Source organism: Pleurodeles waltl, chromosome 3_1 (assembly GCF_031143425.1).
Source record: "Pleurodeles waltl isolate 20211129_DDA chromosome 3_1, aPleWal1.hap1.20221129, whole genome shotgun sequence".
NCBI classification, from domain to species: Eukaryota; Metazoa; Chordata; class Amphibia; order Caudata; family Salamandridae; genus Pleurodeles; species Pleurodeles waltl.
Window position 1 is genome coordinate 137387151 of NC_090440.1, and position 25025 is coordinate 137412175.

Genomic DNA, 25025 nt, shown 5'->3' on the forward strand with positions numbered 1-25025 from the left:
TCAACCTGATAAGGTTCAAGCTCCAAAGGCTCAGTTCCCTCAGAGGGCAGAACTTCTTCCTGAGAAGAGAGGTTCCCTTTCTTTTGCTGTGTTGCAGTTGGTTTCCCAACTGACTTTCCTGTTCTCTTGGTAGGCTGGGCCATTTTTCCAGACTCCAGCTCTACTTTTTCACCCTGTGCCTTGCATTGTGCTCTTGTTTTCACACACACCAGTTCAGGGATACCCAGCATTGCTGCATGGGTTTTTAGCTCTACCTCAGCCCATGCTGAGGACTCCAGGTCATTTCCAAGCAGACAGTCCACTGGGATATTTGAGGAGACCACCACCTGCTTCAGGCCATTGACCCCTCCCCATTCTAAAGTAACCATTGCCATGGGATGTACTTTTCTCTGATTGTCAGCGTTGGTGACTGTGTAAGTTTTTCCAGTCAGGTATTGGCCAGGGGAAACCAGTTTCTCTGTCACCATGGTGACACTGGCACCTGTATCCCTCAGGCCCTCTATTCTAGTCCCATTAATTAAGAGTTGCTGTCTGTATTTTTGCATGTTAGGCGGCCAGACAGCTAGTGTGGCTAAATCCACCCCACCCTCAGAAACTAGAGTAGCTTCAGTGTGGACCCTGATTTGCTCTGGGCACACTGTTGATCCCACTTGGAGACTAGCCATACCAGTGTTACCTGGATGGGAGTTTGGAGTGGAACCTTTCTTGGGACAGGCCTTGTCTCCAGTTTGGTGTCCATGCTGTTTACAGCTATGACACCAGGCCTTTTTGGGATCAAAGTTTTTACCCTTGTACCCATTGTTTTGTGAAGAGGCTCTGGGCCCACCCTCCTGTGCAGGTTTTTGGGGGCCTGTGGAAGACTCTTTACTATTTTTAGTTTTGGTTGTCTCATCACCCTTCTGCTGGGGAGTCTTCGTGACCCCTTTCTTTTGGTCACCCCCTGTTGAAGTCTTGGACACCCTTGTCTTGACCCAATGGTCCGCCTTCTTTCCCAATTCTTGGGGAGAAATTGGTCCTAGGTCTACCAGATGCTGATGCAGTTTATCATTGAAACAATTACTTAACAGGTGTTCTTTCACAAATAAATTGTACAGCCCATCATAATTACTTACACCACTGCCTTGAATCCAACCATCTAGTGTTTTCACTGAGTAGTCAACAAAGTCAACCCAGGTCTGGCTCGAGGATTTTTGAGCCCCCCTGAACCTAATCCTGTACTCCTCAGTGGAGAATCCAAAGCCCTCAATCAGGGTACCCTTCATGAGGTCATAAGATTCTGCATCTTGTCCAGAGAGTGTGAGGAGTCTATCCCTACACTTTCCTGTGAACATTTCCCAAAGGAGAGCACCCCAGTGAGATCTGTTCACTTTTCTGGTTACACAAGCCCTCTCAAAAGCTGTGAACCATTTGGTGATGTCATCACCATCTTCATATTTAGTTACAATCCCTTTGGGGATTTTCAACATGTCAGGAGAATCTCTGACCCTATTTATGTTGCTGCCACCATTGATGGGTCCTAGGCCCATCTCTTGTCTTTCCCTCTCTATGGCTAGGATCTGTCTTTCCAAAGCCAATCTTTTGGCCATCCTGGCTAACTGGATGTCCTCTTCACTGGAGTTATCCTCAGTGATTTCAGAGTTGTTGGTCCCTCCTGTGAGGGAACCAGCATCTCTGACTATTATTTGTGGAGTCAGGGCTTGAGAAGCCCTGCTCTCCCTAAGTAGGACTGGAGGGGGGGAATTTCCCTCCAAGTCACTATCTTCATCCTCTGAGTTGCCATCCTCAGAGGGGTTGGCCTTTTCAAACTCTGCCAAAAGCTCCTGGAGCTGTACTTTGGTAGGTTTGGGGCCCATTGCTATTTTCTTTAGTTTACAGAGTGACCTTAGCTCTCTCATCTGTAGATGGAGGTAAGGTGTGGTGTCGAGTTCCACCACATTCACATCTGTGCTAGACATTATGCTTCTAAAAGTTGGAATACTTTTTAAGAAACTAAAACTGGTTCTAGAATCTAATTCAAACTTTTAACAAACTTTTAAACTCTAAAAGAAATGCTAAACAGGATCTAACACAAGGCCCTAGCAGGTCTTTTAAGAATTTAGAAAACTTTTCAAATTGCAAAAATCAATTTCTAATGACAATTTTGGAATTTGTCGTGTGATCAGGTATTGGCTGAGTAGTCCAGCAAATGCAAAGTCTTGTACCCCACCGCTGATCCACCAATGTAGGAAGTTGGCTCTGTATGTGCTATTTCAAAGTAAGGAATAGCATGCACAGAGTCCAAGGGTTCCCCTTAGAGGTAAAATAGTGGTAAAAATAGATAATACTAATGCTCTATTTTGTGGTAGTGTGGTCGAGCAGTAGGCTTATCCAAGGAGTAGTGTTAAGCATTTGTTGTACATACACATAGACAATAAATGAGGTACACACACTCAGAGACAAATCCAGCCAATAGGTTTTTGTATAGAAAAATATCTTTTCTTAGTTTATTTTAAGAACCACAGGTTCAAATTCTACATGTAATAGCTCATTCGAAAGGTATTGCAGGTAAGTACTTTAGGAACTTCAAATCATCAAAATTGCATGTATACTTTTCAAGTTATTCACAAATAGCTGTTTTAAAAGTGGACACTTAGTGCAATTTTCACAGTTCCTAGGGGAGGTAAGTATTTGTTAGTTTTACCAGGTAAGTAAGACACTTACAGGGTTCAGTTCTTGGTCCAAGGTAGCCCACCGTTGGGGGTTCAGAGCAACCCCAAAGTCACCACACCAGCAGCTCAGGGCCGGTCAGGTGCAGAGTTCAAAGTGGTGCCCAAAACACATAGGCTAGAATGGAGAGAAGGGGGTGCCCCGGTTCCGGTCTGCTTGCAGGTAAGTACCCGCGTCTTCGGAGGGCAGACCAGGGGGGTTTTGTAGGGCACCGGGGGGGACACAAGTCCACACAGAAATTTCACCCTCAGCAGCGCGGGGGCGGCCGGGTGCAGTGTAGAAACAAGCGTCGGGTTTGTAATGGAAGTCAATGGGAGATCTAGGGATCTCTTCAGCGCTGCAGGCAGGCAAGGGGGGGGTTCCTCGGGGAAACCTCCACTTGGGCAAGGGAGAGGGACTCCTGGGGGTCACTCCTCCAGTGAAAGTCCGGTCCTTCAGGTCCTGGGGGCTGCGGGTGCAGGGTCTCTCCCAGGCGTCGGGACTTTAGGTTCAAAGAGTCGCGGTCAGGGGAAGCCTCGGGATTCCCTCTGCAGGCGGCGCTGTGGGGGCTCAGGGGGGACAGGTTTTGGTACTCACAGTATCAGAGTAGTCCTGGGGTCCCTCCTGAGGTGTTGGATCGCCACCAGCCGAGTCGGGGTCGCCGGGTGCAGTGTTGCAAGTCTCACGCCTTTTGCGGGGAGCTTGCAGGGTTCTTTAAAGCTGCTGGAAACAAAGTTGCAGCCTTTCTTGGAGCAGGTCCGCTGTCCTCGGGAGTTTCTTGTCTTTTCGAAGCAGGGGCAGTCCTCAGAGGATGTCGAGGTCGCTGGTCCCTTTGGAAGGCGTCGCTGGAGCAGGATCTTTGGAAGGCAGGAGACAGGCCGGTGAGTTTCTGGAGCCAAGGCAGTTGTCGTCTTCTGGTCTTCCTCTGCAGGGGTTTTTCAGCTAGGCAGTCCTTCTTCTTGTAGTTGCAGGAATCTAATTTTCTAGGGTTCAGGGTAGCCCTTAAATACTAAATTTAAGGGCGTGTTTAGGTCTGGGGGGTTAGTAGCCAATGGCTACTAGCCCTGAGGGTGGGTACACCCTCTTTGTGCCTCCTCCCAAGGGGAGGGGGTCACAATCCTAACCCTATTGGGGGAATCCTCCATCTGCAAGATGGAGGATTTCTAAAAGTCAGAGTCACCTCAGCTCAGGACACCTTAGGGGCTGTCCTGACTGGCCAGTGACTCCTCCTTGTTGCTTTCTTTGTTCCCTCCAGCCTTGCCGCCAAAAGTGGGGGCCGTGGCCGGAGGGGGCGGGCAACTCCACTAAGCTGGAGTGCCCTGCTGGGCTGTGACAAAGGGGTGAGCCTTTGAGGCTCACCGCCAGGTGTCACAGCTCCTGCCTGGGGGAGGTGTTAGCATCTCCACCCAGTGCAGGCTTTGTTACTGGCCTCAGAGTGACAAAGGCACTCTCCCCATGGGGCCAGCAACATGTCTCTGGTGTGGCAGGCTGCTGGAACTAGTCAGCCTACACAGACAGTCGGTTAAGTTTCAGGGGGCACCTCTAAGGTGCCCTCTGTGGTGTATTTTACAATAAAATGTACACTGGCATCAGTGTGCATTTATTGTTCTGAGAAGTTTGATACCAAACTTCCCAGTTTTCAGTGTAGCCATTATGGTGCTGTGGAGTTCGTGTTGGACAGACTCCCAGACCATATACTCTTATGGCTACCCTGCACTTACAATGTCTAAGGTTTTGTTTAGACACTGTAGGGGTACCATGCTCATGCACTGGTACCCTCACCTATGGTATAGTGCACCCTGCCTTAGGGCTGTAAGGCCTGCTAGAGGGGTGTCTTACCTATACTGCATAGGCAGTGAGAGGCTGGCATGGCACCCTGAGGGGAGTGCCATGTCGACTTACTCGTTTTGTCCTCACTAGCACACACAAGCTGGCAAGCAGTGTGTCTGTGCTGAGTGAGAGGTCTCCAGGGTGGCATAAGACATGCTGCATCCCTTAGAGACCTTCCTTGGCATCAGGGCCCTTGGTACTAGAAGTACCAGTTACAAGGGACTTATCTGGATGCCAGGGTCTGCCAATTGTGGATACAAAAGTACAGGTTAGGGAAAGAACACTGGTGCTGGGGCCTGGTTAGCAGGCCTCAGCACACTTTCAATTGTAAACATAGCATCAGCAAAGGCAAAAAGTCAGGGGGCAACCATGCCAAGGAGGCATTTCCTTACAATAAGGAACCGACACCTCCCCTCCCTCGCAGTAAGGAACTGATCATTCACTTCATCCTGTAGCTGTGAGAAACTGACGTAGCACCAGGTCCAGTGATGCCTCACCTCCCCGACACCGTGCAACATCTCTGTTTTATCGTTTTCCAAAGGTACTGTGCTTGGGGTACATGCTACTCTGTGACCGGCCCACACTCCCTTGCAAGTGGCGTCGGACTGTTGGGAACGACGTCTTGATAGCCCCAATTGGAGCTATTGTGTTTCTAAGAGCTTTATTGACATTTAATCTTTAAGAATTTGTATCTTTGCTTGTGTGTGTTGGATGTTTGTTGTTTTGGTCTTGTTTTACTTCGATAAATATTTTGCGATTTTTCTAAACTGGTGTGGAGAACGTTTGTGGTGTTTTCACTGTGTTACTGTGTGTGTACTTGTGTACAAATGCTTTACACATTGTCTCTGGGATAAGCCTGACTGCTTGTGCCAAGATACCAAGGGGGAGCAAGGGTTATCTTAGCTGTGTGACTCCCTTACTCTGACTAGAGTGAGAGTCCATACTTGGACACAGTGCAAACCACTGCCATTTCTAACAGCTTCTGAGAGGGATGCACTTATGGGCCCCCTAAATTTGAGTTTCCAGCTGATTGACCCAGAGAGCTTGAAAACTGGTAAAAAATAGATCAATGGTGTGCCCCCAAGATTTAGTTGGGCTGATTACTAATTGGGGAAAATTAAAGACAGCTAAATTTTCCATAAGGGAATTTGCATAGGATGTGGTTGCATCGTCCACGTAACATTTAAAATCACCTAAGACGGTAAAATTTGAAAGCTGGAGCCAGAGGGAGGTTAATAATTCTTTTAGATGATTGGGAAATTGAGAAATTGGACCATGAGGACAAAAAATTAAGACACCTGAAAAAGAGCAATGTCGGTTTATCCTAAAACAAAATCCCAGGCTCTCAGGCTGAAACACAGAACATCCAAAGGTGTTTAGAAAAAATATTGCCAGACCTCCAATCCTGGCATCAACTCAGTCCACCTGAAAGATAAAGTAGTCCAGTGGAGTATCAATTGCTATATCTGGATTTGAGGATTCATGTAGCAAGGTTTCAGTAAGGAATACAAAGTCCAAAGTTTGTTCCCCTACCCGATTGTAGATCTCTTGTGAATGTTTGGGTAGAGAATGAGCATTTATAAGTCCACCCTCTATCCCAGATCTAAGATTGTTACTAAAAGAGTTGAAAAATCAGGTTTCTGGTCTATTCTTTCATAACATGAAGAGTCATTCACATTGAATTTATGAAACTATTTACAGTTTAAGCAAGATCTAAGGCCCATTACTCTTTGTAGCTCAGTTATTTACACAACACAAATTCTCATCTCTCTTCTTTAACATTGCGGAAGTATACACACAAGGTTGAAGAGAAGCTAGCCCACAACTGGCAGAATGGCTGGTGCTGGATTTGGAACAGATGGGTACAGATGGACTTGTCTTTGGTGCAGTTTCATCATGCCATCAGCACACCCGGGGTCGGTTTATGAGCATAGAGCTCAATAGCGGTCACCACCTCCTTGAAAACAAACAACTAGACCAGAAACCGGCGAAGATGACTGAGTAAAGTAGAACAAAGGTGGCAGAAACAGGCAGTTCAAACTCTAAAAACCTTTGAATAAAATGCTTAAAAAGTTCCTACTTCATTATCTAGGTCTCCTCTCTCCAGCTCCAGGAATGTTAGCAATACACTTCCATCGTCTGAGAAAACAATCTCATCTCTGTCATGTGAGCTGGAACAATTTAGGGGCTTCCAAAATGGAACGCCATGACTCCATTACTCTGGCTCACTCATACACTATGCACCTCCTATACAGGCCCCATACACAGCCACTCTTAACATAAACTTATGATGATGGCGCTGAGATCTGGGATAGCACATAGACGTGGAACTTTGCGCAAGTGGGCCGATTGACCTTCCCTCCAGTGACATAATTAAAAGAGGTCTGGTCACAATATTGGATTCACAAAACATGGTACGCTAACACCACTGCTATAGATGGTAAACCAATGGCACTGATAGCAGTCAACAGTCAGTACAATAAGGACACACTTGGTGCATTCATTCATGCCACACAAAAGGTCTTGGACCTCACTCATGGCACAAGAAAGCCTTAAAGCCTCTCTGCACAGCTAGTTTAGTGTGATGATACAGCTAAACTCGAAAAACAAGATAGCAAAAGCTTGCAGTCGGGCTCTTAGGGCAGGGGAATAGGACTGTACTCCTTTCAGGGACATTCCTGTCACAACACAAACATATTCACTTTAACACATCATATTACAAGCTTACTAAAGCAGTAACAAAGATAATACAACCAACCATCTTGTACTCACACAACTACAACTATACACAAACTCAATTAGCATAATACATGGAAGCACTCTATTGTAGTTACACACACATCTACCAACAGTCACCCGCACCACCACTGTTACAGACCAACAGCTTGCCATCACGCACACAGACAGCCACTGCTTAACAGTGCTCAAGGGTCATTTGAAAAACTTTATTACACCTTAGAAGACCCTTTCATTCAACTTGAAGCTTTAAACCCCACATCAAATTGCAAGCTGTATTCAAGCTGTATTCAGTAATGACAGGGATGAGGGTTGGCTGCTTTTGTTAACATGCAGATGTGTTTTTAGGGCTATGGCACTATAAACATATTAGTCACCTTTAGCTCCGTTTTGATGGCAGCCTGAAAGTCATATATTAAAAGTGATGTCGGGCCTGCGAAGGTCGTCGCGTTCCAGCGAAGATCACGGAGTCGGTTGCAGGCGGCGTCACCGGATTCAGCAGCGGCGTGAGTCCGGAGTCATCTGAAGTCGATTTCCTTGAATTTTCACCAGCTTTTTCTTTCAAGGGCCCAGGGACTGGGTAGGGCACCACTTGTCAGGGCAGGAGTCTCAGCAGAGAGTCCAAGTGCTGGTAAGGGAAGTCTTTGATGGCCCTGAGACTTCAGAACTGGAGGCAAGCTCAGTTCCAGCCCTTGGAGCGTCCTTCTCAAGCAGGAATATACCACAAAGTCCAGTCTTTGTCCCCTTGCACAGGCAGAAGCAGCAACTACAGGATAGCTCCACAAAGCACAGTCACAGGCAGGGCAGCACTTCTCTTCAGCTCTTCTCCAGGCAGAGGTTCCTCTTGATGTCCAGAAGTGATCTAAAGTCTGTGGTTTTGGGTGCCCTTCTTATACCCAATTTCTCCTTTGAAGTAGGCCTACTTCAAAGCAAAGTCTCTTGTGAATGTAAAATCCTGCCTTGCCCAAGCCAGGTTCCAGACACCCACCAGGGGGTTGGAGACTGCATTGTGTGAGGGCAGGCACAGCCCTTTCAGGTGTGAGTGACCACTCCTACCCTCCCTCCTAGCACAGATGGCTCATCAGGGTATGCAGGCTACACCCCTGCTCCCTTTGTGTCACTGTCTAGTGTGAGGTGCAACCAGCCCAACTGTCAAACTGACCCAGACAGGGAATCCACAAACAGGCAGAGTCACAGAAATGGTATAAGCAAGAAAATGCTCACTTTCTAAAAGTGGCATTTTCAAACACACAAACTTAAAATCAACTTTACTAAAAGATGTATTTTTAAATTGTGAGCTCAGAGACCCCAAACTCCAGATGTCCATCCGCTCTCACAGGGAATCTACACTTTAATCAGATTTAAAGGTAGCCCCCATGTTAACCTATGAGGGGGACAGGCCTTGCGACAGTGAAAAACGAATTTAGCAATATTTCACTGTCAGGACATATAGAACACATTACTATATGTTCTACCTTAATTATACACTGCTCCCTGCCCTTGGGGCTACCTAGGGCCTACCTAAGGGGTGTCTGACATGTGAGAAAAGGGAAGGTGTAGGCCTGGCAAGTGGGTACACTTGCCAAGTCGAATTTACAGCTAAAACTGCACACACAGACACTTCAATGGCAGGTCTGAGAGATGATTGCAGAGCTATTTAGGTGGGTGGCACAACCAGTGCTGCAAGCCCACTAGTAGCATTTGATTTACAGGCCCTGGCACCTCCAGTGCACTTTACTAGGAACTCACTAGTAAATCAAATATGCCAATCATGGATAAGCCAATTACATACACATTTTGTAAAGGAGCACTTGCACTTTAGCACTGGTTTGCAGTGGTAAAGTGCCCAGGGTGACAAAAACAGCAAAATCAGAGTCCAGCACACATCAACAACCTGGGCAACAGAGGCAAAAAGTTAAGGGAGACCACGCCAAGGATGAAAAAGTCTAACAATACTTATAACTGGAAGCAAAACAAACTGTTATTGTGCAGAAAGGTGATCGTGTGAGAGCAGCAATGGGGTTCTGTGCTGTCCAAACAATGTGTTTCTCTAGGAGTGGCTAGCGGAGCTTTGTAGGGGTAGGGCGGCACATGCGGGAGGGGGGATTCATTGTTTTTTTTAAAACACGTACCTTTATTGCCGCCACCACTGCGCCGCTCCTATGATGCAGCTGCAGGCTCAGGCTCCCAGCCTGCCCTGCAGCTAATCCGAATGCTGCTGTGATGATGCTGGCAGCATGAGAGCAGCGATTGGACTGGTTGGAGGCCCTGCCAGGGTGCTCCCAGGCAGACTGGGAGCCTGTGCCTGCTCTCTGGAGCCTGGCAACACAGTACCGGGCTGGCGGAGCTCAGTGCGTATGTGTGTTTGGCCAGCCCGAGATGGCCGGCCAAACATACATGCACTCTGAGGGGGGAGTGCTGAGCACTCCTCTTCCGTCCCCGTCATAACCCATGGCGCCACCCCTTTTACTACAGAACAATAATAAACATAGTTTATTATCGTTTTATAGTAAAAGGTTTGCAGCTGGCGAGGAGATGAGGGGACAGCGCTCCTCCACCATAGCGGAGGAGCCACGCCTGTAGACGGCTGACTGCTGCTGGACACAACATGACATAAACACATTCGGCATCACATTCTCTGTACTGCATAAGCCCCAAACGGTGCCTTCACGTAATCTCGCTCTGCCATTGCGAACACATTTGCTGCCAATTCCCTTACATGATCAGGAAACTCCTTTCTGAGTTACAACATAATAATGTCCCATATATTAATTCATATAATCTGAAGACACTGAAACAAATACCTTAATTTGACTAACAAAGTAATTTATTTGCTAGCTTTTGTGAAACAAGTTGGCTTCTTCAGGCAAACATCAAATGACCTTTGAAAGAACTGTGCACATTTTTTTTTCACCGAGGCTAATATGTTACCTCTGACTCCCTATATATTATGTTAGGAACGTCAGTAAATTTCTTTAGGTGTTATTATTTATTGGTATCAATTTTCTGAGGTTGTAAGTATTGCATTTGGTGCCAGGATTCGTGTTAATTTAATAGTACCTTGAAATCGGGAGGTGTTAACTTTATGTGTTCTTGCCAAGGAATGTTTTGCAATTGACTCCGGGTATTGGTGGGATCACATAAATAGAAACTGAAGTTCAGTGTAAACGAAAGTTTTCTCAACTAATTTCTTGTCAATTAACTATCCAATTGCTATCACTCTTGTTGACTGTATTTAGAAAGTAAATGGTAGGCATTATGGCAGGAGCTGTGGTTAGAAATGTTAATCTTAAACTAGTAGCCCTCTGTCTCTGTGCTGTGCTCTATCGTTTCCTTATACCAGTCTATGATTTGTGTCATCTGTTTACTTTGGGGTCTGTCTTAACATGCTAAATCATGTAATTAATGGTGTGATTCATATGATCAATGCCCTCCATTTGCCATTATGTGAACTAGAGCCCTTGCATTTGAGGCAATGTCCCTGTCAGGAGGGCTAACACAGCAGGCAGTAAAGCGTGGCCACAACACTTTCTAGACACATATCCGTTAAGATCACTGACTATGTTCATGCACATAAGTGTGGCAACGAGGCACAATGGACTACAGCGATATAGCCCCTACCTCAGCCATGCCAAGAGCCGGGACCTTTGTTACCTTAATGGCATATCCATATCAGGAGGTCTGACAAGGAAAGGGATAGAAGCTGGCCGAACCAAGCCATGACACTTGTGCACATGCATGTGTATCTAGTCACAATTTTTCCATAAGTGTACAGCAGTATGCAGTCTGAACCAATGAGGCAGTGAAGGTGGAACCAAAGCAACGCTCTAATATTGCATCAATGCAGGGTTCAATTCCCGCCTCGGTGGGTCTTGGGCTCAATTCCCTTGGACCAGATAATTCTTTCCTCGGTGCCTAGTCTAATTAATGGGTCCCACTCTGTAACTCTGGGCAATAACTTGCTTAATCTCCACAACGGCCCTGACAGCGCTTGGATGCCTGGCTTCACCTTGGGGGTTGCCCAGGAGTGGGCGCCTCACAGGGAAAAGCCAGGAGAGGTTCCACAGCGGTATGCGTACAGCGCCTTGAGACCCTAACGGGTGAGTAGTGCGCTATACAAGTGCGAAGTTTAAGTTTTAAGTTTTAATGCTTGACATGCACAAGCCAGAGTCCTCTGTACATGGGACTGCATGAGGGAGACGGTGATGATCCACAGCCGTTACCACAGGCCATGCCAGCTTTCCTTTCCTCCACCTCCAAAGTATATCCAAGAAACACGAATGAGGGCTGTCCGAAACAGCCAGCGGTTCACGGTGCCCAAAGGAGGACGAATGCACAAAATAAAAACGAAAGGAGGTTCGGACAGGCCTGCCCTTTATGCGAGCATGTTTGGAGGCATGACCTTTGTAGGAATGCAGGAAGCCCTGTATTGGGTGCCTAGTCTGAGGAGACAGCATATCGTCCTCAGAGTAAATTCTGGGACAATGAAGGGGACATTGGAATAATGAAGCACCAATAAGTAATCCAACTATTACATTTCTCCATGCACGAATTTGTCTGTGTGCCTCCTCAATGTCTCTCTCCCTTGCTATATATGCTTGTGTTTATTCATATACAGATCTATAATAGGTGTGTATTGTGTGGCTGTGTATAGATAATGCATTGTATGTGCAATTTAAGTATAAATCTTTGAACGAGTTAAACATGTTTTGTAATTCTAAATTCTATAAAAATTATATTCTTTCAGCAAAGGTTACCTCAGATTATTGTGAAGTGTGCCCACTTTACATAGAGGTTTAGGTCACTACAATCAAATTTTCAGAATGAAAGTTATTGTTTTGATGTTCTTTCTTATCTGAATGCTCTTAGACAATTCTAAGTACTGTGAGCTGTTTAAAAGAAGTAGAATCTATTTCTGTTGCAGAGGATAGATGTTGCTTATTTTAAAACCTCAGAGGCGCACGCTAGAGAATCGCGGATTTGGCTTTATGCCTCCGTGCTATGAAGCTTCACCTCTTGTCAATGAAACCTGACGTCAGTGGACTAATTGGCTTTCCTTGTGCGTAGGTACTCTGACATGCCCACCGCGGCTGATGTTGTGAACGCTTTAGATCAACACGCTCTTGCGTCCATCCTGAAAACATACGGGGAGGAGAGGTACGCCAAGAAAATAGCTTCAGCTATCATTCAGGCACGTAGCATCTACCCCATCACCAGGACCCAGCAGCTGGCTAGCATTGTTGCAGGTATGCTCATTAATTCTGTACAGTGTCTGAGAGGGGAAATATTAATCCCCCAAATCCCAGAGGGATCTATTTGTTCTTGAAATCGTGTAGCATCTAATCCTGCCTATCCCTATCTGATGTCACGGATTTTATTTTTATTTTTGTAAGCTTCCTTTTTTGATAATACAAATTACCCTGATAAGAGATGCTGAATAGAATAAGTTATGGCGTGTATCTTCCACAGTAAAACATGAAATGTCAGAACTAGAGGGAATCTGAGGTCCTTCACTGCTCTTGATAGATATCTTCATATCATATCATACACAGTTTCTTTGTTTTAGGTTGTTTTTTTTCTTTTTTTCAGAAATGTGATTTTAGAAGTTCCAGGGTAAAATAGGGTTTATCACTTGTAGGCAATGTCAGTGCTTTGGAACAGGAACATAATCAGCCAAATTGGCACATTGAAACGCTGTACTCCGGCTATTGTATGCTGTCAGTGGCTCCCATAATTCAAAGCAACAAATTGTATACTGGCATTTCTCCGTTTTCAACACCTTTTTTCGTAATGCATCTTTCTAATGAGCGTGTGCGATTCAAGTTAGTTCAGAAACTTTTCTGGAGCATTAAAAAACTCTGTGGTATTACAAATGGCGCACTGAGTAGGAGTAATCCAAATTTGTAAGAATTAAACTACCAACAGGCGGCTCTCCTCAACATTTACATTTTTTGTTTGCTTTGAATTAAACGGTACGTTTCCTCAGTTTGTTTTATTGAGTTGTTTTTAATACCCCCACCTTGTTTCGTCACAATGTTAGCCACAGGTGGTCACATTAACACTGGGCCGTAAGTTGTTTGCTTCGGCGCTGTTTTACCGAATTTTTCAGAAAAAGAAGAAAAATCTGTGGAAAATAAATCAGATAGTAAGGTGTCTTGTTTCAGAACCTCTAATGGAGTCATAGACTAGTCTGCTGCAGGTCAGGAATAGCAGGGATTGGTACGACTCCCTATTGAAAAAAATACAGGTAATGGGAGGAAACATACAATTTTCGAATCTGTGCTGTACAGTTTAAAGAAAGTCACACAGTTTCCTGAGAACTACCACATTTCATAGTTTCGCTAAGTAAATCATGTACTTTGGGTAATTTAGTGACTTTAGCTTTTGACTTAACCAAAAAAAGAATTACATTCTTTATGTATTTAACAGAAGACTCTGCATAATGATTGGGTGCACCAGAAATAGGCCATATATCAACATTTTGTACTCTGCAAGATACTAAATGTTAGAAATTGGGTTATTGCTTGAGGGGATGAAACCCTTCCCAAACAACAACCGAAATCATTGTCAAGGTGAACCACAAAACTCACTAAATTAACAAGGTAGCCTGGCACAAAATAATCCAGTCTTAACCATGAGGCAATGTGTAAAGTATTTCTACAATTCACAAACAGTGATAAAGTGAAGACACAACACAAGATAAATCCCAACTCAATTTAGTCAAACAGAGTCACTTTTAATAAATAAAATGAGACCAAAACAACAAAAATCCAATTAGTAGAACTGGAGCTATGCACTTTAGGTTTTTAGGTAGGTATACCTCCTAAAAGCACAAAGCTTCACTTACAGTCATCTGGTTGTGCTGGACCGGGGGAAAGTCACAAGTTCAGTCCAACCATGATGGAGCACATGCCGGATACTGAAACAAGGTTAGCCCGCTGAGGAAAGTAGGTAGGATCTGTGGAAGCACCTTTAGGGATCAGAAGCTTACTCTACCAGAGGCCAGCAGAGCGCAGGCAGGTTCAGCTGATGCAGGTCAGCTGGGAAGTGTCAGGGAAGCCTCTGAAGGCCTCTGGAGCATATTGTGTCCCTGTAGCTGAGAACAGGTCATCACCTAACTGACCACTCTGCTAGCCTGGGATGAAGGGATGAGATGCGGTCTTCCTTACAGGGCAGGCCTCACCAATTTTACCATGTTTAAAGGAGAGAGCACAATCACCTTGTGCACTTTACCACTGCTAAAATCCTAATGCCAACAAAAACAAAATTCAGAGAACAGAAATGGAGAAGGCAAAAAGTTTGGGGAAAGACAACACCAAAGGTTAACAGATCTAACATTAAATTACTTATGCAACTTTAAAACGAGCAGCCTTCAGGTGGGTTCTAAAACTAGTTAGGAACTGGACTGGCCTGAGTGATCTTCAAAGGGAGTGAGTTTCACTGTTTGTTTGGGTAAGTGTGACGTGCCTCAACTATTGTGAATGGCACGTGAATCACCCCAATATAATGTTCCTTCCTTTTTTCATGCATCACTGCTCCCTCCCATAAATTTACACTAATGTGCAGAGTTAATACCATGTTGTATATAGTGCCTCCTTTCATCTTCACATTTGAGAAATGACGATAACAGTCTTTGTTGAAATGCATTATCGAATAAGTTGATTGTAGAGAAATACATGCCAAATTTATGGTTTTATAAACCCAGACATTCATTGCTGATAAGCATCCTGGTATGAAATCTAGATCTATAAAGAAGTACCTTCTAAATTTCTTTAATGATAAAGATGTCTGGACTACACCTTAAGGATTCTTCATCTGAAAACAAACACCTCATATGGTTAAAAATGTTAATCTACACCAACCTTATCATTCTCTATGATAATGCATGATTATTCTATAGTCTTCTGACATAAATTGCTACATCTTTTCAACCACTGTGATCACACTATAAAACATCAAGAAAACATAGAACCAAGCTCACCTTTCATAATGCCTCCAAAGAGTACTCTGAACCCACCTTTTCTCACCTCTAGCACACTTTACTCCCAGGATGCCAGGCCAGTTAACCACGTTCTCTCTTCTTTTCTCATCCACCCACAATATATAGCTGAACGAAAGTGCCTCTTTTTTCATGATCAACCACATTTTTTGGACTAATGCTGTTTCCTTTTGGACTTTGTACAGTGGGACCCTGCTAATCAGGCCCCAGTGTACCATTTCTGATTCCTTAAAAACTTGTTGATTTGGTTAAAATCCCTTATTGACACCTTTAAGTAACCTAGAAATTCCTAGTATATGGTACCCCATGTGCCCAGGGCCTGTAAGTTAAATGGCACAAGTGGACTGCAGCTAGCTGTTATTGTGCCAAATGTAAACTGGCCATGTGAAGCATGATTCTAGGCCTGGTACAGTAGCCTAGCTGAGTAGTCTTAAAACTGTCATATTGACCTGTCAAAATCACCCTTTTGACAGGCCTAAACATTCCTTTTAAATAGTAGACGTCACCTCTAAAGTAGGCCTTACCATCCCATCCTTAATGCAAAGTGCATTGAGCTGGCTATGCCATAGAAAATGTTGAATTACTTTATTACACTTCATAAAGTTAACTTCTGATTGGCACTAGCTACAAAATAGTTCACACACACGTTTTCATAGTTAAAGAAGATCCAACTTAATGGCAAAGTCAAATTTTGACCAACTATTTCAGAAATAGTGACGTAAAAAATCACTGTTTGTCTGGCTAAAGCTTCTAGTACCCTTTTCAGAGTTGCTCCCTGTTGGACCTGGCTTTTTGACAGGGACATCCCCAAACTTTTTTGCCTCCTTCCTCCTATTTTTTCTGACCTGTTGTTGTTGGCTTTTGACCTCTGGGCACTTTACCACTGCTAACCAGTGCCAAAGTGCATATGCGCTCTGTGTAAATTGTACTACTGATTGGTTTATCCATGATTGACTATTTAATTTACTTGTAAGTCCCTGGTAGAGTGCACTACATGTGCCTAGGGCAGGTAGATTAAATGCTACTAGTGGGCCTGCAGCACTGGTTGTGCCACCCACCTCAGTAGCCCCTTAACCTTGTCTCAGGCCTGCCATTGCAAGGCCTGTGTGTGCAGTTTCACTGCCACTTCGACTTGGCATTTAAAGGTACTTGCCAAGCCTAGAACTCCCCTTTTTCTATACATAAGTCACCCCTAATGTGTGACCTAGGTAACCCCTAGAGCAGGGTGCTGTGTGGGTAAAAGGCAGGACATGTACTTGTGTGGTTATATGTCCTGGTAGTGTAAAACTCCTAAATTCGTTTTTACACTACTGTGAGGCCTGCTCCCTTCATAGGCTAACATTGGGGCTGCTCTCATACATTGTTGAAGTGACAGCTGCTGATCTGAAAGGAGCAGGAAGGTCATATTTAGTATGGCCAGAATGGTAATACAAAATCCTGCTGACTGGTGAAGTCGGATTTAATATTACTATTCTAGAAATGCCACTTTTAGAAAGTGAGCATTTCTTTGCACTAAAATCTTGTTGTGCCCTTCAATCCACGTCTGGCTAGGTTTAGTTGACAGCTCCTTGTGCATTCACTCAGACACACCCCAAACACAGGGTACTCAGCCTCACTTGCATACATCTGCATTTTGAATGGGTCTTCCTGGGCTGGGAGGGTGGAGGGCCTGCCCTCACACAAAGGACTGCCACACCCCCTACTGGGACTCTGGCAGACAGGATTGAACTGAAAGGGGGCTTGGTGCATTTCTTAGACACTCTTTGAAGTCACCCCCACTTCAAAGGCACAACTTAGTATAAAACAGGGCCTCTGCCCTACCTCATCAGACACTTGCTGGAGAAGAAACCTGAACCAGAAACTACATCCTGCCAAGAAGAACTGCCTGGCTGCTCAAAGGACTCACCTGCCTGCTTTCTACAAAGGACTGCTGCCTTGCTGTTGCCCTGCTGCCTTGCTGAACTCTTGTCTGGCTGTGAAAGTGCTCTCCAAGGGCTTGGATAGAGCTTGCCTCCTGTTCCTTGAAGTCTCAGGACCAAAAAGACTTCTCTCTTTTACTTGGACGCTCCGTGCGCCGAAAATTTCGACGCACAGCTTGTTTTGCGGCGAGAAAAACGCTGCACTCCGACGCTGATCGACGCGACGCTCTTGGGACGATCGAAGATCCGACGCACGGCCTCGCAAGGACCACGCCGCCCGACCTCTAGAGGAGAAATGGACGCGACGCCTGCCGTGAGATCGTAATTTCAACGCGCAGTCCCGCAGATCGAAGTATAGAGGAGAAATCGACGCAACGCCTGCCATGAGATCGTAATTTCGACGCGCAGCCCCGCAGACCGACGCGCAGCAGGAGAACAAGCAGGAAAATCCACGTACAGACCCGGGACATCTGGTACTCCCCGCAAACCACAGTAAGAGACTGTCCGCGCGCCGGAAGACGACGCCCGACTTCCCGCGTGGAAAATAACGACGCAAGTCCGCGTGTGCTGAGGAGAAATCGACGCACACACCAGTTTTCCACGCACCTCTTCTCCTGTGGCCCTCTGAGGAGATTTTCCACCAGAAACCAGGTACTTTGTGTTTGAAAGAGACTTTGTTTACTTTCTAAAGACTTAAGGCACTTTCTATCACTTTTCAGTGATACCTTTACAAATTCGTATTGCAACTTTGATCGTTTTGACCTGAAGATACCCAGATAAATATTATATATTTTTCTAAACACTGTGTGGTGTATTTTTGTGGTGTTATGCTATGGTGTTGTATGATTTATTGCACAAATGCTTTACACATTGCCTTCTAAGTTAAGCCTGACTGCTCGTGCCAAGCTACCGGAGGGTGAGCACAGGCTGATTTTGGATTGTGTGTGACTTACCCTGACTAGAGTGAGGGTTCTTGCTTGGACAGAGGGCAACCTGACTGCCAACCAAAAACCCCATTTCTAACACTCCCCAGCTGTCTTCAGGTAGAAGGATGTCTCCCTGCATGGATCTGTGAATGGCTCCCAGAAAAGGGAAGAAAGGGTTTTGGGCCGGAGGAGGTATGATCTCTTTCTGACATGATGGACTGGTGGATGTGGCCCCAAACTACACAAGCTTCAGAGCGGCAGCCCCTGTCATAGGCTGATGTAGCTCACATCTATGCCTTCACTTTCAATTATCCAGGTGGTCAGGATGGCACACATCCCAGTGGAGGGGGGAGCTGTTTCAGAATTGGTTTACAACTGGAGTTTCTCATTTCCCTCCACACACCCCCAGGGTGTGAACAGAGCTCTGCCCCGAGGTGCCATGTTGGATTTTCAGAGAACAGTGCGCTGTGGAACTATTTAGGGCCAAACCCACAAGAAATAATGTCAAAGTGGATAGAGTTTCCCCGGCAACTTTTTCCCTGTTGATCAGGGATTCTCTTCCATCCACCATCCTGTGCCAGGCATAAATGTGGCACCCCTGGTTCTTCAGAACATGAGTGGATCTATGGAATAAAGATGAAGGACTGCACCTGCTGTTGAATCAGTGGAGAGAAACCCCGAGGGCTGGACCTGCTTATACTTGTACCTAGGACCGAGAAGTGGACTCCAGCCGTGTTTGGATCTGTAGTGGTGGCTAACAGATGTTCACCTGATCTGCAGCAAAGCACTCTCCCTCCTCTGCCTATTACTCATGTTGGTGACTAATGCATCCTAGTTGGAATGGGTTGGATCATTTAATGAATTTGGAGACCATAGACCTCTGGTCTCCTGCGGAAAGTGGGCTCACCAGCCTCCTGGAGCTGCAGGCGATCCTCTTAGCCCTAAAAGCTTTCCTGCCTCCCATCAAGGAAAGTCTTATGCAGATTCTCACAACCAACACCACCACTATGTGGCATTGCAACAAGTGGAGGAGTGGGTTCCTTGGCCTTGTGCCAGGAGGCTCTATGTCGGTGGAAGTGGCTGGAGCAACAAAGTCTTCTTGGTCACAAACCACCTAGCAGGGTCTTTGAATGCTAGAGCAGATGAGTTGAGCAGGCATTGACTGGTGAACCACAAGTTACATTTCCACTTCGAAGTGGTGCAGGACGTCTTCAAATAATGGGGAGAGTTCTGTATGTATGTATTCACCACTGCTAGGAACTTGGAGTGTAAGCGGTTCTGTGCACTGGAATTTTCTCTAAGGCTTTCACTTGGAGAGACATTCCAGCTGGAATGGAGTGCAGGACTTCTGTATGCATTTCCATCACTCCTCCTCCTGCCCTGGGTACGGAAGATCAGGAAAGACCGGCCCCAAGTATTTTTGATTGCCCCGACTGGGCCAGGAGAGTGCGGTACCCAGGGCTTCTGAGCTTGAGCCTCTGCCCTTCGCTCAAGCTTCCATTTATGTTTGCCCTGCCTACAGAAGTGATGAATGTGATTGTTGGTGCTAGACACCTTTCGGAGAAGTCCATTGACGTTGGACCCTGGGAAAAGTTTGGTGCCTGGCGTGGTACATGGAATATTGGTCCCTTAGGCAAACATTTTGAAGTTCTTTTTTTTTTTTTTGCAGTGCTTTTCAGTTACAATGATAAACTGTTACTTGTCAGCCTTATCGGCTTTTCTGTGTTTGTCAGACTAATAAATCTATAGAAACAGGCTTCTTAAAACTCTTGAAATTAAAAACACTGCTCTTCATTGCATTATGGCATTGTGCTGCATGAGCAAATTGCAAGTGCTGTTGTCACATCTGCCTTAAGCCAGGGCGGACTTCCTTCCATAGGTCGTGACACCCTTTCATGGTGGCCTGTGGATTACATTACTGGCTTTGTTTGTGGCACCTTATCCCTCAAAAAGGGAGGATTAGCTACATCACTTTGATCTAGAGACTATCACGTTTCTACTTGGATTGTATAACAATTAGCTCTTTATAAGGCTTTAAGGGGCAAAGAAGGGTAAGGCAGTGCAGAAGATGACTTTGCCAAGATGACTTGTTCTCTCTATCAAAATTTGCTATGTCCTGGCCTAGAAGCAACCCGTGGGAGCCTGGGGGATCATTCCACCTGAGTGAAGGCTGCAACATCAGCACTGGCATTGGAAGTACCTGTTTTTGACATCTGCCAAGTAGCAACTTAGGCATTAGTACATACTTTCACTAAGCACTGTCGCTTCAAAAGACAAGTCTGGCAGGTAGGTCACCTCACCATGTTGGCCTTGCAGTTATTTGTGATTTAAGTCCACTCGACAGACCCTCCACTTTGGGAAGGTACGGGTTAGTTATCTATTCAGTAGATGAGAAATGTGTAGTTAGAATTATCCATCAGAAGAACAAGTTGCTTACCTTCAGTAATGCTCTTTCTGATGGATACACTATTGAGCCGCAGATTTTTCACTGCCATCCCTCCACTCTGTTCTGTGGAGTGGTCACTTTAACATCAGACAGGTTACAATAAAATGTCCCAAGTTAGATATCAACACATTCTTACCAACAATAGAGCTACATTACGCGTCAGAGGGCGATAAGAAACTTACGTCAATGCACTGGGTGGTTCTTATATTCAGCTGTAATGACATGTGAGTTTTGACCACTGACTCCATCTTGCACTTAGCCTAGTAGCACACTGTCACACTAGTGACCACCAGCTTCAGTTTGCTGATTGACTCTATTTTAGCATTAGCCACTGCCACGTTAAAAGCTGCAAGTAGTTTTCCACGTTGTAATGAGCACATGTTTTATTTTTTGTGTACTTTTCCACCAAGGGCTTAGGCTGATAAGAATGTACTCAGACTGCAGGGAACAGTCTTGTTTTGAATTGGCACCTTGGGATTGTGGCCAAGTCCCGATGTGTTATTTTCAAAGCTGGCCTAAAGCAATAAGCATTTTTTGAATAAATAAACTTCTTCAGTGAGAGGGAGGTTCTAAAATTTTCCTCTCTTGTTTCTTCAAAGTATAAGAGGTCGAAATCAGATGGACCGGGGACAGAGAGTGTTTGCAGATCTTAGGCATATACAGGACGTTGGAGTGTGTCATCCTTCCAGTGAGGATAATTGATCTCTCTCTCTCCTCGATCGATTCTGGGATCTGGGATCTGATGCTGAATAGGAGGGAGATGAAGCAGTTATGTCCTTGCCTCTCATGGTGATGCATATTTTTTTAATTCATTCACAATTCACAATGGTAACTCCAAATATGGCCATGTAACATTTCTAAGATCATGGAATTGTCCCCCCCATTCCAAATCTGGTATTGGGGAGCCAATTCTAGGCATCCCCGGGGCTCCACTATGTACCCCTGGTACTGCCAAACCAGCTCTCTGGGGTTTTCTCTGCAGCTACCGCTGCTGCCACCCCACAGACAGGGTTCTGCCCTCCTGAGGTCTGGGCAGCCGAGCCCCAAGAAGGCAGAACAAAGAATTTCCTCTGAGAGAGGGTGTTACACCCTCTCCCATTGGAAATAGGTGTTAAGGGCTGGGGACGGTTAGCCTCTCCCAGTCTCTGGAAATGCTTTGAAGGGCAGAGTAGGTGCCCTCCTTGCATAAGCCAGTCTACACCGGTTTAGGGAATCCCCAGTCCCTGCTCTGGCGCGAAACTGGACAAAGGAAAGGGGAGTAACCACTCCCCTGTCCATCACCACCCCAGAGTTGGTGCCCAGAGCTCCTCCAGTGTGTCACAGACCTCTGCCATCTTGGATCCAGAGGTGTGAGGGCACTCAGGAGGCCTCTGAGTGGCCAGTGCCAGCAGGTGACGTCAGAGACCCCTCCTGATAGGTGCTTACCTGACTAGGTGACCAATCCTCCTTTGAGGGCTATTTAGGGTCTCTCCAGTGGGCTTTTCCTCAGATAATGACTTGCAAGAATTCACCAGAGTTCCTCTGCATCTCTCTCTTCGATTTCTGCCAAGGATCGACCGCTGACTGCTCCAGCACACCTGCAAAACTGCAGCAAAGTATCAAGAAGACTGCCAGCGACATTGTAGCGCCTAATCCTGCTGGCTTTCTTGATTGTTTCCTGGTGGTGCATGCTTTGGAGACTGCCTGCCTTCATTCTGCACTAGAAGCCACAAAGAAATCTCCTGTGGGTCAACGGAATCTTCCCCCTGCTCCAGCAGGCACCAAACTTCAGCGTCACCAGTACTCTGGGACCCCTCTCATCCTGACGAACGTGGGCCCTGGAACACAGGTGGTGGACACAAGTGAAACAGACTGTCCAGTGGTCCAACTGTCCAAATTTGGAGGAGGTAAGTCCTTGCCTCCCCTCTCCAGACAGTAATCCTGTGCACCGCGTGAACTGCAGCTACAAGGGCTTCTGTACACATTTACTCGAAATCCTGCATGCACAGCCAAGTCTAGGTCCCCAACACTCTGTCCTGTGATGCTCAGGTCCCTGAGTTGATCTCCGGTGTTGTGGGACCCTCTTTTGCAGTGTTGAGACAACCACCTTGTTCAGACTTCTTGAACCCGTGTTCAAGGACTTCTGCGGGTGCTTCCTTCTTGTGTGTGAGCTCTCTCCGTTGCTGAGGGCCCCCTCTGTCTCCTCTCCCAAGTGGCGACATCCTGGTCCTTCCTGGGCCCGGGCAGCAACCTTTTTCTTTAATCGCGAATCTTGCAGCTAGCAAGGCTTGTTTGCGGTATTTTGCCAAGGAAACAACTCTGAATCCTCCAGCACTCTGTGGGACATCTTCTGCACGAAGGAGAAGTTCCTAGCACCTTTCTTTGTTGCAGAATCTTCAGCTTCTTCCATCTGGAGGCAGCCATTTTGCACCTTCATCCGGGGTTTATTGGGCTCCTGCCCCTCTGGTCACTTTTGCGACTCTTGGACTTGGTCTCCTTCCTTTGCAGATCCTCAGGTCCAGGAATCGTCTTCATTGCTTTGCAGTCTGTTGTGGTCTTTGCAAAATCCTTTATCACAACTTTAGTGTGTTTCTGGGGAAATAGTAGTACTCTACTCCTACTTTCCAGGGTCTTGAGGTGGGGTGTCTTGGACACCCTTAGTGTTTTCTTACACGCCCAGTAACCCTCTACACACTACACTAGGCTAGGGGTCCATTCATGGTTCGTATTCCACTTTCTTAGTATATGGTTTGTGTTGCCCCTAGGCCTATTGCCTCCTATTGTATTCTACAGTGTTTGCACCACTTTCTGACTGTGTTACTTACCTGATTTTGGTTTCTGTGTATATTGTGTGTATTTTACTTACCTCCTAAGGGAGTATATCCTCTGAGATATTTTTGGCACATTGTCACTAAAATAAAGTACCTTTATTTTTAGTAACTCTTAGTATTGTCTTTCTTATGATATAGTACGTATATGATATGTGGTATAGTAGGAGCTATGCATGTCTCCTAGTTCAGCCTAAGATGCTCTGCTATAGCTACTTCTATCAGCCTAAGCTGCTAGAACACTACTACTCTACTAATAAGGGATAAATGGACCTGGCACAAGGTGTAAGCACTATTGGTATCCACTATAAGCCAGGCCAGCCTCCTACACAGTGGTAAAGTGCTTGTGTTCTCCCTATGTGATAGAGACTTCCATCTGTAAATTCCTTACCCTAGAATTCTTCCCAGGCATCAGACTGGGTCTGGTAATGTTTTGGGAGCAATACCCCTACGCACCAGTAGGTGACATTGGTCAGCTCCATATGGGGTTGTCAGCATCCGTGGCAGAAATGACATTTGTGGTGCCTATATAGGCGCCACCCCAGCACACTGACGTCAGTTCTTTTCGTCCGCTCCAGCCAGCTCAGAGCTGGACAGAGCTACCCCCAGTAACTTTTTGACTGACATTTTTTGTGACTTTATTGAAGTTTTTTGTAGATCTTTCACCTGGTGTGAAAATAATTTCCACTAGGAAAGTTGGCTTCAAGCCCTGTAGTGCCTGTCACCGACAGATGTCTGTGGCAGGACCGCATCTTGTCTGCCTCTGGTGTCTAAAGCATGACCACAACGCAAAGGCCTGTGACGATGGCCGTGCCAATACACACCAAGGCCTTGAGGGAGCAGTCCCTCAAGCACCTTGCCATTTGACGCACGACTCTGCAGCAGGTTCGATCCCAGTCCAGAGGAAAGTTCTGGGATCAATAGCAAAGCCGTTGATCTTCATCACAGTTAAAGCTGTCCAAGTAAGAAAAAGAATAAAAAATCAAAGAGGTCTATGAACTGTGCCCCATTGGTCAAAGCCATCCCAAGAGATGAGGTAGCGTTTTCTGTTGAGGCCTGGACCAGCTCAGCACCTCCCAGAGTTTCCAGGAGCCAGAGCGACCCCCACCCAAGACCACCAATTTTATGGGGCCATGCACATCATGTGTGGGTGGCCCATATGTGATCCAGACCAGCACCTGTCATACCACCTCGACCTTCCCCGACACCAGTGCTGATACTCCCAGCGTTTTCCGGTAGCGCCGTGTCCATTCTCATCTACGATTCCAACATAAAGGAGGGGTGTCGCCTACATAAAGGAGGGGCGTCTGTGGCCGATTGGGGCCTTGCCCTCGAGACCGGAGCCAGAGCTCCATTCCTATGGGCTTGGACTTGGGGAACATTGGGAGGGGCCACTGGACCCTGAAGAATTCCAGCCTCCAGACTTCAGCATGGACTGGTGTGAGGAATTGGCGGACACCAGCGGACTGGACACCTTCCCAGATACTGGCATGGAGGAGTCTACTGTCACTATGGAGGAGTGAGCCGCTTTTGCTATGGTGTTAAGAAGAGTGCCCAAGTTCCTGGACCATAGCCTGTCCTCAGAAGCAGTCAAGACTAATGGTGTGAAAAAAGTGCTTTAGCAGAGAGTGAGCCCCCTCAGAACCTCCTCTCCTACTTAATGAAGCCCTTATGGAT

At 46.0% G+C, this 25025-nt stretch overlaps 1 protein-coding gene across 2 annotated transcripts in view; it reads left to right on the top strand.

The window, feature by feature from the left end:
* Positions 1-25025, top strand: part of METTL15 (methyltransferase 15, mitochondrial 12S rRNA N4-cytidine) — a 759979-nt gene that overhangs the window by 599123 nt on the left and 135831 nt on the right. For both annotated transcript variants that reach the window (XM_069221973.1, XM_069221972.1), the window contains one exon: positions 12319-12497. In XM_069221973.1, coding sequence (XP_069078074.1) covers positions 12319-12497 — 179 coding nt within the window. The remainder of the gene's footprint in view (positions 1-12318; positions 12498-25025) is intronic.